We start from the raw sequence: 14256 nt of genomic DNA on the forward strand, positions 1-14256 counted from the left end.
AAACTACTGGGTTCTGATGTCATCTCATGTGGTCTTAAAAGCAAATTAGGAAATGGTAATATTGGTTTTCAGTTGAGAAATTGCTACCAAGAAGCTGGTGTCTAAATATGGGAAATAACTTATACTGTGCCTGTCTTCTAATATGAACAAGTTTGTTTCTGGAGATTTTATCAGTTAGAATCTTTTTTAAACAATCAAAGTAGTATTTTAAATAATATAAAAGATTTTAGGAATATTAAAAATATTTTTCCCCATTTTGAATGTTAAAAAATGAGTAGGATTAGTCTTTTTACATGTTTTATTTTTTTATTCACCCAGAAATTCTCTCTTTCCTTTGGCAGCACCTGAATGATATTCGTTTGCCCAGTATAGGAGGAGGTGTATGACACAGGATGGGAGGCTGTAGCATAGAAGGACCTGATCAATACTGAAACCATACATATTTTGTTGGATGCTGAAGAGTCAAAATAAGAAAGTACCTGTTTCTTAGTCTAAGAACTCCTCATATCTTAGTTATTTGTTGCTCATTGTTGACTAGCAAAGCAGTATTGCCCCAGATGTATTTTAGCATAATAGCTAAAAGTGGGAGAAGTCACTGGTTTCAACAGCCCACAGCTACGAGAGAACCTTGTTTGTGTAATCTGTAGATCTATTATGTGACCATGCCTGAGAAGACATCTAAGTGTGCATTCCAGACTGTAACTAATCTGGAGCAAAATTAAACATATACTGCAGTGCTTCTTTTCTGAATGTGCGGAGCGTGAAGCTGCTGAAAGTTGAACACTGCTCTTGCATAGCTGCCTCATTCCACCAGTGCAGAGGTCTTAACGTATGAAGTCTAGGTCAAAATTTGAAATTTTGACTTTCTCTCTGTACAATATGGCATTCTTTTAGCTCACTGCCAGTTACATGCCTCGTATATTGCTCAGGCCCAGGCTGAGACAGAAATCAGAACCCATTTCTGAGAGGTCAACTTGTTCTGCATCTGTGGTCTGTATGCACTGAAGGCTAAATCTCCAGGGGTGGCACAGAGGTTTAAGAAAATTTAAGTTGACTAAGCCCAGATCTTCATCCCTACAGTCCTGCCCAAGGTGGGACGCTGTTGGTGTTGCGCGCAGGGACGGAGAAGAACGACGTGCACTCAGGTCAGAGAAGATGGTTGAAGCCGACCTTTTAATGCCAAAACCCCATCTTTTTATAGCATGGATCACAAAGGAGAAATTACATGATTGGCCCATCGGTCAACCACCTACCAAGGTGATAGGCTAAGAGGTATAACCACCCATTTCAAAATATTATTCCCAGTGAACCAAAAACAATTCCACTACATTCTCACAACAGCCCTGCACCTGAAAATGTTTACCAACTAGCAAACCATCAGACAGATAGCTTGCATGAGAACGGAGACTTTCACATGAGACAGTAAAAAGTGGAGAATTTTTCTCTGCTAGCTTTCTCAGCATCTACAGGGCACTGCACAACATATAGAATCCAAAACTTCAGGTCAAAACCAATTTTTGTATGAGGAAAAAACATCGTTGCTCATACAGTGTATGTGTCTTTTTTCTCAGGTGTATCAATATGACAAAGCAATTGTTTGGAATGTAATGACTGAGAAATCTATTTGTTCCCACACTTAAAAGCACTAGTCTAGCAGACACTGTCCTGTTCTGGCCCTATGTGATCTGACTTGATACTAACTACATATATGTTACATTGTATAATGTAGTTTATACCTGTTACTTCCCTCCAACTATCTCACAGAGCCGCAGTGAGAATAAAACAATGACATCAAATTATCATAGCATTTTTCTTAGCTCGTGTGGGTTCCATTCCATAGTGGTGAAACTCTGTTTTAAATGGGTTCGTATCATGCCTCTTGAGCAGAGAAACTCCCCATCTAGGGGAAAATTCAGTTCTCTTTTGCTCTTGCTTCCTCTTTTTCTAGAGGTTTACACTATTGGCAGTAGTGACAGAGGCTGGAAGATTGTTTTTACCATGTAAGTCCAATTGCAAAGGCTTATTTTGCACAATTCACTAAAAACATCCATTTAAAAAATACATTTTTAAGGTATTTTGGGGTAGGTCCTAAATTTCAAGGTAGAAGAAGAAGGCTGCATATTTTTCTGTTGCACATTTCTTCATGCATTGTAAACTTACCCTTGGTCAGAATGTCTCCTTCCTGGTCTCTAAGGTTCTCCAACACTTGGTTCAGAACAACTGTATGGAAAATAGAGAAATACTGAATGACAGGATTTGAGAGGAATTTTCCGCTGATAAGGGTGCTGTTTGTGACTTGTGGGGAAGAAGAAAAATCAGGCTAAAGGGGAAACAGAATGATGAAATAATGTAACAGCAAGATGAAAGAAAGGCAGCAAAAATATGAGCAAAGAAATGAAGTAGCCCCAGGTGGGCTACAGATTGATAAAGATATTTTTGTTTCCTGAAGGTTTTTAGAATTAGTTTTTGCCTAAGCAATGGTTTGGTAGTCGCAAGAATAAAAAAAGCCTGAATTTACTTATTTCCTATGTGTTTAAAGACAGAGTCAAGTCACTGCTTTGGGTGTTGGTAGCAGTCAGTGGGGCAAATTTTCCTCTCAGTTTTACTTATGCAATCTTATTTGCTGAGAATCTTTCTCTCTGCTCCTGCTTTACTTTTGTGTTTGTGTCTCCCTTTGCATATATTTTTTTGTGTGTTCAGCCCAAGAGTAAGAAAAAACATTTAGGAATAAGAATAGGAATGTGGAAAGTTCTGACTGTGCAATGTTTTTTAACAAATGGAAAAAAAAGATGTTTTTCATCATCAAAACTTTCAGTAAACTTCCCTGTAGTTTAGGCCTTCTTCATCCTCACCCTTCCTTACTTCTCTGTGAGAGAACTACTGTCTCAACAAGATCTGGTAAAGGCAGTTGTGTAAAAGAGGTTCAGTTTGTACTTTTTCATTGTGTTTCCAAGTGGTGCTTAATTGCTCATGATGGATGGAGCAAAAATTTTTTAATTAAAATCAATGAAAAATTTCTCCACCCTTGAATGTTCTCTGCTTTCTCTTAGCTAATGCCCATCTCCGAGTAAAAACCTCTTGAAGCAGCACAAAATAAATCCAAGCCCTTTTTGAGGTGCTCATGGCATTGAAAATGCCCAAGTCTGTTAATTTAGAGGCAGGCAGAAACATTTTTCACAATAGGTCTATTTGCTGCTTGACAAGTGCTTGTTGAAGCACTTAAAAATATCACCGCATGTCTGAAACAGCAGTACTGGCATCATAAAATTAAGAGTGCTTTATATTATCAGCAGTGCTTTATCATATTGAACTGTGACAGTTCCTGTCATTTCTCTGAAGCACGGGTTTTCAGATGATTTTTTTAAACATAATGCTGCTTATTTTGGTATATTTTGCAAACATATTACATGTACAGAACATTGTACATATAGTGGACAAGATCATACAGATAGTACACAGACTTCCTGTACTGCAAGAGAGCTTTCCACACAAATTGAAAGCTGAAAGCTGTAGATTTTTATTGCCATTTCTTTATTAAATGCAAAGTACATAGAGGGATAAAATCTAGAGGTTTCAAATAGAAGACAGTTAGAAAATTAATACTTATGTCCCACAGTCAAATGCAGTTGCTACAACTTAATTTTGTGAAGCTTAGCAATCCATTACACCTGTAACACCACCAGTTTTTCCTGCAGAGGAATGAAGTTTTTCAGGTGTCTGGACTTGTACCTAGCACATCACTAACGTTCAGGGTTTTTGCAGAAGTCCAGGTACAGAAGAGTGCAGTATATAATCAGCATGCAGTATACACAAACAAGGATGAGATTCTTGATCTGAAATGCTAATCCATGTAGAGCTCAGCGTGAACATGCACTACGGGGATGTTGAAATCCCCAGTTCCAAATACCCCCAATGACTCCATGACTGACCGTATAAGCTATAAATGCTGTGGTAGCAGAACTACATCAAGCTGCCAAAATTCAGTGTAAGAATACCTCTTTTACCAGACTAATGAGGGTGTTTTTTAAAGCCTATTTCATTTACACAAATCACTTGGCCCAAACTCAACCTGTTAGGCCCCCCCTATGGTTTTCCTTATCCACTCAAGGTATCGCTTTGTGAGTCGAGTGTAGACACCAGGGCCATCAGGCTTGCCACACTTCTTCAGCTTCCCAAATGAAGTGATGCCTCTCATCACATTATTACATCTTAAAGGACCACCAGAATCCCCCTAGAAAAAGGGAAAATACTGTCATTCATATTAACAAAAGCTAAAAAATGTTTCCTTTAAATAAAATTTTCACTAGTTACATGGAGAAAATAAAAAAGTAGCCAGTGTTATCAGGAATCTTTTTTCCCTCCTTGGAAATTAAGATTTCCAACAGCAAAACCAAACCAAAACCAACCAACCAAATAAAAAAAGACTTCATAGACTTCAGTCTAATCTTTCAAGTGTGCTTATGGGGAATGAATCTAGCTCAGCACTAAGGAAGAGTTAGTCTCCTTGAAAATGAGGAAAAATGGCTGAAAACTTTCCTCATGGAAAATATAAGTCTCCAGAAACTGATACCTTTTTTGTAACTCTTTATAGGCAACATTTAAATCTTTTAAAATGTGATAGTTCTTACACAGTTGTGTACTTGACTTGGGACTCAATCAAATACTTTTTATCAGCAAAACCCCTTTCAAAGTCCTCTGACAAAAAGAAGTAGTTCCACTGTGGTCAGCTGCTTGAGAATGGGCCCATAAGCTGTTGTGTGGGCATTTTGGTATTAAACTCATTTTATTGAAAATGAGGATAGCTATCTTCCGTGCCTGGATACAACTGCAATATCCAAAGGCTCTGAAGGTGAATTTACCCATCTAAAGTTTTGATTTTAAGGCTTAGAAGAAAAAGCCTTGGTAAATTCATGGATATTTGATAAAATTATTCATTGATTTGAAGAGAGACAGAAAAGGTTAATGTGTAATACTAGTACATTATATTTTATTTTTATTATAAAATGTATGCAATTTATTTAGTAAATATACTTACATTACATGAGTCCTTCTTTCCGTTCTTAGCCCCTGCACAAATCATGTTCTCTGTTATGACAGGTTTTCCATTATAATGATTTTTATCATTGCAGATTTGCCTGCTGATGACAGTGATATTGACTTCCATCAGGGCAGTAGGCAACTTGTGTGGAGAATTGGTAGTTGTCCCCCATCCTGCTACTGTGCAAATTGTTCCTGGCTTGGGATCATCATCTGAGGTAGGCAGGGGGATCAGTTTTACAGCTTTATTAAGTTTTGCTCTTCCCCGAAGCTGTAGAAGATATGGAAAATAGGTATTATGGGGCAGAGTCTAATAGAAGCCCTTGCATGTTAACCATTGGATCTTTCCCATTATGGTAATTACTGCAATCCCTTTTTGAGATTCCTCCATTCTTTGTGACAGTATTTATGCCATCAATGCAAGAATGGGGAAAATGAGTATTCTTTGTCTCATGAAAGCCCACTTACCTTTTGCTGATCTATTAGCTTTAAAAAACATCATATTTTACTTCTCTGGCTCTCAGACTGTTGAGAGGACAAAATAACAGTAATTACTGATACTGGCAAAATTGAGGATCAGAGAAGTCAGACATTTTAAATTAGAACTCTTTTTCAGACAGAACACTAGAGTTTTTAACCAAATTATGTATCTGAGTAAATCTATTCTTTTAGTGAAAAGCCAGAAACTGAAATATCTTGATCAAGCTCCAGAATTTGTCTACTACTTGGCAAAAATTGTTGATTGCCTTAGTTTCCAGTGCATCCCCAATTCCTCTGGGTGCTGGATTAGTGGACTAGAAAAAAAGTCACCAGAAACTCCCTTGGCTCATCTCCCTCAAAAGAAGGAAGAAAACAGTGCATTGTAGGAGATGTATATTCCACAAACAATATATAAGTCTGTACCTGCAGCAGCATGATGTCATTTTCCTTGGTAGTGGGGTCGTAGCACTGATAACGAAAGTATTTTGCAATCTGAAAAGTCTGCTGTTCTTTTTCCCTTTTTTTCAACGAATGAGCTCCAAGAATAACTTTGCTTTTTTCCCTGAGGAGAGGAAGACATGGTTATTGGGATTCACTTTGATGTAACTCTAAATTTTTTGCTGTTAAATGTGGTGCTATAATGTCCAGGTGCTACAGTCTTTTTTCTTGTGCCTGAAAAACAACAGCAATTTAGAAATATCTAAAAGATGACCCTGTTCATACAAGAGCTAAAAGAAAAAAGTGATTCCGTGAATCAAAATTCATGCTATCCTCTTTTCATTTCCCCAGGAGCACAGGCAGGTTTCAGGTACTTGACTCTGGATCTATCCCTGTTGTTTCCTTTTGGGAACTGAATGAGTGGTAGACGCATCAGATTTGCTGTGGGTACTTGTCTCACCAACTGTGCCTTCTGTAATTTGTGCTGAAAATTTAGGAAAATAGGTCATAACACTGTTAGGTCAGAGATATCTTTACTGTGTCAAAATATACTATTGCTTTGCTCTAACAGATTTCAACACCATTTTCTGAATCTGTGTGAGACATGGCTCATTCCTCTTCTCTTAAGTTTTTCTGCAACTTCCTGTACTTATAAGATCCTGAATTGGTGGCAGAGTTGTGTCTGCTGCAGCTCTCTGACAGACACCAGAAGTCTAGCACTCCTTGGCCAAACAGGCCAAGCAGATGTTACTATCTGACCAGAGGTACAGCTCTTTTTGGGCAAACAGTGCATCTTACAGCTGAATGGGAAAATATTCTTGGAGCAGATGTGTATGTTGGCCCTCATTCACGTGGAAAATACAACCCTGGGAAAATGCTTGCTCCTTTCCTTCCTCTGTTGAGAGCTCTCTGTTGACTGAGCCATCATTAAGTTAATAATTCATTGTATTTTCTCTTAAATGCAATCTCATTTGGAAACACTCTTTACTTTATGCTAATACACAGCTTTTGGGCCTAGTGTTCTCTTTGTAGTAGGTCCCATATATCTCCCTGTCTGGACAAGGACAGGAGTGATGGATACATTTCTCTAATGTTTGCAGAGTCCAGTGGTTCACTGGTCTTGGTCAGGCTGTTGACAGAGCCTGCGTGAGGTCTGGCTCAGCAGCAGCTTCAGTCCTCCCCACAAAAGCAAATAGGGGTGGGATGTGTAATTCAAAACTCACTTCTTGCCTTGCTGAAGGACTCAGTAGAGCCAAATACCTATTTGCATCTTGATTTGGGTGGGAGAAGAAAGACCGGCTGGCAAGCCAACACACCAAGTCAGGCAGAGATCTCTAAGTGTCTTCTGCCATCTCTTTGGAGGATTTTTGATCTTGTGTTCACCACATGCTGTCTCTTTCTGTGGTAAACTGCATATCTTTTACAGAATAAAATTACAAGAATTTATTTTCATTCTCAGAGCAGCAGTTTAGACTGCACATTCCTCTCATCTAGCGTACTGGTTGACTGAGAAAACAGGGATAAAACTTTCCCCCTAACTCACTGCTTCAGTGTTGCTATTCCATATTGCATGCAGCTAAAAGTTTTCAAATACCTCTTCAGAAACTGTGAAGATCAGTATACCTTGTCATAACATTTTTTTACACTGTAACACATTTGCTGATAGAAACTATAAAGCACAGTAATCAGAACATGATCGTGGTCGTGATAAATGGATAAAATGACCAGAAATACTAACTCTCCTGCTTGAACAGAGACACCAGATACTCACTAAGGACAATATCTGAATCACAGTAAGAACTTACACATTACAATGGGCAGCTGTTAACACCCAATTTTCCTTGATTAAAGCTCCTCCACAAATAATATCTCCTCTTGGTCCCTTGATTTGGGCCATAAATGGTCTTGAGTGAGGTACTACTTCACTTCCTCCAATGATATCTGCACACAAACCTAAAAAAATAAGCCACAAGACACACAGCTGGGCTAACAAATACTATAAGACTCTCCAAGACTCTTAGAAAATGCAGCTAATGTAATTAGAAAGTATACAGACATGCAAGTACGTACATATGTCACAATGATGGTCTTCGGGGTAGAATTTTAAAACTACTCAGCAGTACTACTTCATCATATTTCGATAATACTGAAATGAGATCATTGGGGCTAGCTTGGGCAAAAACCCTGCCAAAGTTTTGTTGCTTTTGCACAGATTTCTTTTCTTGAAGATTGCTGATATGGTTAATTTCTTAGCTTTCATAGTGAGTAACAACCTCAGATCTGCCACATCATAAATATTGTACCTATAAACTGGGCTATATAGCGTAAGTCACATTACATGAATCTGTTTTTCAGAAAAAGAGAAAATCAAGCAGTTAATGTACGTGTATGCCTCTGGAGAGAAAAAACAGATAATTGTTATGTTCTCTACTCAGAATCCTCCTAACAGCTCAGCCTCTGTGCATCTTTGATTAACACTACCCATTCAGAGATTATTTTGTTTGCATGAAAGATCAAACATATGCAGACAGTGGAGAAGAGCTAATTATAAGAATTCAAATAATAATTGTGACTACTTCCTTTACATTAATACATGTTGGCTTAACTGGAACTCTGTACAGCAGCACTTACCTTCAAAAGTATTAAATTAGGTACTTACCTCCATGAATTACCAGGAGAATAACAGCAGCAAAGGTGTTCCAAGGGAGGAAAGCACCCATGATTTCTGTCTGATGTTCCTCCTTACTCATTGTTCGATATATCTCTATCTGTCTATCTATCTATCTATCTATATATACATAGAAATGAAGAGGATGTGGTTTTTTTTGACATCTGTAACCATGACAAAGACAGAAACACTCCCCACCGATGTACCTTACAGCAGAAGTGTTAGTGAGAAATTGCATCATCTACTGTGGTGTGAAGACAGGCTCTGCCCCACTTCGTGTTCTCTCTGTAGCACATGCAGAGAACTGATGTATGAATATTGGGCTGAAATGCAGTGGGACTCTTTTCACATAAATTTAGGCTGATTCAGTTGTCCATGTGAAGCTGTATAGTTTCATTCCAGACACCTCAGGTGGCTTCCAGGTCAGACATGAATTCCAGTCCATTCCCCATCAATGAAATATCTGTTCTGCTCAGGAGACCCTCCGAGCCAAGGAGTCTGATGCTGAGTTTTAGGCAACAGAATTGAGTCCTGAAACCTGGGTGGCTGGGTACTGGAACAGGCTCTCCAGGGCAGTGGTCACAGCACCAAGGCTGACAGAGTTCAAGACATGTTCAGACCATGCTCTCAGGTACATGGTGCGATTCTTGGGGTGTCCTGTGCAGAGCCAGGAGCTGGACTTCAATGATAGTTTTGGATTTCTTCCAACTCAAGAGATTCTATGATTCTATGAATAAATCTTATTTAGAGCCTTGTAAAGGCACAGTTCCTCACTTGCATATATATACCCAAATAGTAGAAATAACTTGCATCAATATTAAATAATTCAGAGTATCAATTATTCTATAACCTAACTAGTGAAATGTCACTGTCACACAGACTGGAAGGTTTCTTGAAGTCTTGAGCCCCACTACAGTCAAGGAGAGAGGAGCCCTATTATGGTGAGCCTGTAGAAAGCTTCTGGATTCTAGCTGTGTCACATCTTTGAGCTCAGTTGGCCCAGCTCCACGTGGGTTTAACCTGTAGAAGACCTTGGGCAGACCTTGCTCAAATTTGCTATTGCCCCCTCTTCTGGGACAGAGGATAACTGTTGGTGATTTCTCTGAAGAAGGCAGGTGTCTCTATTTTCAGAGACTGTGAAGCTCTTCCTTGGATGGTCCTATGTGAGTTGCAATGGCCAGGAAAAGAGGTTTGGTATGTACCATCCGATGTTTGTGTCATCTATTTTCAAGGAAAATCTATTTGGAAGACATGGAATAAAACATTAGCAAGTGTTCCTAGATGTTTTCCAGGAAATAGATTTAGGTAAATCTATGCCTTCTATCTAAAACCAAATTTTCTATAGCCTGTTTATACTTTTTTCAATTTCTAGTTGTGCTTCTATTTACTGCTAAATCATACTTACTTCTAAAGATGTTTTTTCTGAAACTCCATAGATACTAGCATATCCCTGCCTGTTAAAAATCCCCTCCAATTCTGAGAGAGCCATTGACATTGATAACTAGAAATAGGCAGTCTAAACTATTGTTCAGTATCAATTGATCACTTCTGTGCAAGCTCCTGAACAACCTCTCTGACTATTTGCAAAATCCCTGATGGCACAGGTGTTAAAGATCAGATTGATATGCACATAACCAGCATCGAATTTTGTACCCAAATGCTTTTTGTCAGAGAGTTCTTTTCAGCTTGCAACTTACATAGTTGAGGGTCAAATTTTGACATAAAATTTTAGAGTGTGCAATTAGTTGACTGGACTCCTTTGGTTACGGCAATAAGTTAATTTATGGTGAAGTCGAGATTCTATTGGTCTTTTGCATGTAGAGGGAAACCCCAAAGCAAAACTTCTTTTATCTCCTCTGTTGCATACTCAATTGGTCTTCAAGAGGAGTGACATATTGTAAGCAAAACACTCCATCCTTTCTCCCTACAGTGCCCACAAAGCAGAGCCACTCTCTTGGCAGAAGCTACTGCCTGAGTAAAAAGAACAAGGAGTATACCCAGGTCTATTTCCAGCCTCTGCCTTTGGGGAAGTTTCCTATGGGCTTTAGGCCCATGGGCCAGTGGATCACTTTCAGCTCTGTCCAGTACTGTGCTGAGGTCTTCTATCCCTTATACCCAGTCATTTTGATAATTTTCCTTCTGCAGTGACTGTGTTTCTTTTTCCTTCGTGCTGCTTTCTGTGGGGCTTAGGGTGAGCATCGGATGTGATTTTAGGACACCAGTTCAGGCATGCCTCTAAACCTTTCATGTTTTCTGGTGCCTGAGTTCAGACAGTCTCATCTCAGCTGTAGGGCTGTTTACTTGGGCTGGGAATGGAGGGCAGGACAGTGGTGCGGAGCTGGCAGCTGCCAGGAGCACAGTAAGACAGAGCTGCCACGCTTTCCCTGTCTTCTTCTTGGGTTGCCCATCCCCAATTCTACCCCAGTGTATCTGGACATGTCTCTTAGTGGCTGGGAGACAGACTTCCCGGGAACTTGTTGGGGAGAGAGCAGAATACATGCTTGGGCTTACCTATTTTATTTTCTTCTCTGGTACCAGTGCCTCATAATACTTACCTGGCTGTCTTTTTTGCCTCAGCTGTTTGCTCAGTGTTCCTCTTTCACTTATTTGCTATGTGATATCACAGGAAAATACAGTAGCACAGAGATACAAGTAGATGTGGTAAACTCAGGGAGTCTTCAAAGTCTTGCAGCAAATTGGCATTCCTTCTATGATGTTGATTGTACTTGACAGAAATAATCCAATGTTACATATTATGCTCTGGAAATGCAAGCCTTCTCCTGTCTGGCCAGAACATGAATCTGTTTTCTATTTTGTCTCTTATGCTGCTTTTCAATCAAGCTATTTATTAGCGGGGCAAAGTCATAAAGGACAAACGTAATTATGCCTTTATGACTTTCTTTGCAGAGATTACCTGTAGGTAATTTCCAGTGGATGAGTAATTCTGGGATTAGATGGAGAATGGAGAATGACTTTGGGGGAGCTGCAGCTGGCTCTTTTAAAAGCTGATGAATTCTAATAGTTATATGTTTTCTTTTAAAAGAGCTTTGAAAGAGTCTTCTGAAACATTGTGTTACATTTTGCTGCATCGTATACATGTTTTCAAACTGGGTTCTAACTAGTAAGATTCCGTGCCATAGAAATATATTATTTCAATGTTACAATCTCATTCAACAGTGAGGTTGACACAAAGAGTTGCCATTCTGTAACTCTTGCATAAAAATGAGAGCTAATTTTATTGGGCAAGTTATGTTTCGTATTCTTTCTAAAGATGCTGAGTATGGTGGCAGGTTTTGTAACTTCTACACACAAGGGCAGGCTGGGTTTTTTGTAGTGGTTTACCAGCAAGGTATGCAAAACATGTATGCAGACACAGAGATCTACAATACAGAAATGTCTTTCTCACAAATTTACCTTTTTTTTTTTGTGACCACAGATTAGACGTTTTGTTTGCATTTGGCACTCTCTGAAAGCTGCACCCCCAAAATTATTTCTAAGAAAATACAAATTGATTTGTCTTACATGTGTGTGGTTTGTCTTGGTTTGTCTTTTATATGACATTCCTTAGCTTATCAAATAACAGATGTTTGACAGTTCTCAGTGGTTCTTGTTAATTACATATGAGTATTTTTCAGTCTTTCCACTGAAGATGTTACCTGGGCAGTGGAATTCTGTGGAGCAATTGCTGGCTGCTGATCTATGTTGGTCCACAGGAGTGACTTTTGTACTCTATGTGCCCTGAGTTTACTCTATCTTGGTCCGCAGTTTAAGAGTGACTTTTTTACTCTATATGCCCTGGTTTTTCCTTCACACTGGTGTTCTCTGAAGCCTTTTCAGCTGGCCCTTGCATTTGTTCTCCCTCTTCTTTCACCAGCTTAAAGATGGCCAGTTTAACTCTTCTCATGTATTTTTTTTTTTCATTTGAAGCCAAAAATGAGTTGAATTCCCTGAGACATGAGGGATTATTCAGCGATTAGATTTTATTCAGCTTTCATTAGGAGATTCAAGAAACAGGCAGGCTTTAAAGAAACTGAAAGAACAAATATAAAGAAATCAATCTGCAGTAAAATAACACAATGTTAATGATGAAAAGGGAAGTTTCAAGAGAGAGAGCTATTAATAAAAACTTTCAAACCCCATTTCCTGTAGGGGGCATTTAAATTCAAAAGAGTGCATGGTAATTTACAGCACTCCTGTCAGCAAATAGCAGCAGCTATGACACCTGGAAGCTCTCCTGCTCTCCTGCTCCTTCTAATTGCTGTTACCCTACTGGCAAGATGCAAGTACTCACCTAAGAGCAAAAATATCCAAATTTCCAATTCCTCTGGATAGCGTGTAGTATGATTGCACTTCTGTTGCATTTCAGGTGGCTGCACGGACATTATCAGAGGACACAAAGAGCATCCTCATTCCTGGCCCTATATGGCTGTTATCCAGAACAAGTATTTAGATGCTTCTTGTGGAGGAACTCTTGTGGAAAAACAATGGGTTTTGTTTAGTGAAATAATTTCAGCAGCAAGTATCTTAAAATGGGGCAATTTTAATTCTTAATTGAAATGGGGCATGGTATGCAAGCCTGTAAGTGAAGAAAGGTGGGTATTGATTTTTTTATAAATTATTAAAAGCTGCAGTTCTCTCACTAAAATGATCCAACAACTTGTCATACTGTTTTAAGTTGCTATAAGCTACTGGTCTGCATTGAATACAGTTACCTTCGTTCGTCAGATCCTGCCGATGTTACAGCATACTGTGCTGTTGAAAGACCAAATTAACTCTTTATGTATCTGAAACAGGAACGTCTTAGAGAAGGGAATACGTCCCAAGGTACTTTAAACAAATCTTACCTGTGTGCCTGGGTCTAAGCTTCAAAATACCCTGAGAGATGAAGTTGAATTAGATGGGGACACTATTCCTCTCATTTTAAGTGACCTGGCCTTACAAATCCAGAATGTTGCTCATGACTGTGACAAGAAAACTTGTCCATTTGACAAGTTAAATGTGAGCACAAGCACCTCTTCCCCATCTGGGATACTCCGAGATCAGCTCTGCTGCTGAGCAGCTGACTCAAGGTAAGGGGGACATCTACTGTTCTTGTTGGGAAGTAAAACGTCCTGTTTTTGTAAAAATGTTCTCTGAATTGTGTATTAGTTCTCCAATTTTTCCTCCTTGTTTTGACTATCTGAAAGGAAACCAGTTACAATAAACCTGTACAAACCTGACCTCCTTAAACACAGTGTGGGCAGGTTGGCCAGCCTTCTTTCCTGAGTTAGTCTGAAATAGAGGACACGGTTCCTTCTAAGTGAATTCAACTTCCATTACTTTTCAGCTGAATCAGGTTTGGTTGTAAGGGGAAAAATATTCATTCCCTGCATGCTATGTTTTGGAAATTTACAAAACAAAACCAAGTCTTCCTTTTTGGGATTAAGGGACTTTTTAATGGGATCTGGAGTCTCTCATTCTTCAGTAAATAGGTCAGAGATATCCAGTACACTTACAAAAATTCAGATTTGTTAGCTGTTCAGTGAAAAGGGCACTGTCTGTCTCTGATCCTGTGGAGAATGTGCTCTGGTCATTGATTTGGGTTTCTGTTGCTGCCTGTTTTGAGCTTCCCCTCCCCCCTCCCAAAGACATGT

General features: G+C 39.1%; 2 protein-coding genes across 2 annotated transcripts in view; one reads left to right on the forward strand and one right to left on the reverse strand.

Moving 5' to 3' along the window:
* Positions 1-3493: 3493 nt before the first annotated feature.
* GZMA (granzyme A) lies at positions 3494-8741 on the reverse strand. The gene is made up of 5 exons (XM_042028349.1): positions 8615-8741; positions 7761-7908; positions 5941-6079; positions 5036-5308; positions 3494-4231 (listed from the first exon to the last, which is right to left on the reverse strand). Exons 1-5 carry the CDS (start codon positions 8703-8705, stop codon positions 4073-4075), a joined length of 810 nt encoding a protein of 269 aa, XP_041884283.1. The 5' UTR covers positions 8706-8741; the 3' UTR covers positions 3494-4072.
* The window catches only part of LOC121664791 (trypsin I-P1-like), a 14395-nt gene continuing 5306 nt past the window's right edge, over positions 5168-14256 (forward strand). Inside the window, exon 1 of the mRNA XM_042028353.1 lies at positions 5168-5255. The gene's annotated coding sequence lies outside the window, so the exon portion shown is untranslated. The remainder of the gene's footprint in view (positions 5256-14256) is intronic.

Source organism: Corvus kubaryi, unplaced genomic scaffold, assembly GCF_017639235.1.
Source record: "Corvus kubaryi isolate FWS band 111438036 unplaced genomic scaffold, C.kubaryi_AGA036_p1.0 37308, whole genome shotgun sequence".
NCBI lineage: Eukaryota > Metazoa > Chordata > Aves > Passeriformes > Corvidae > Corvus > Corvus kubaryi.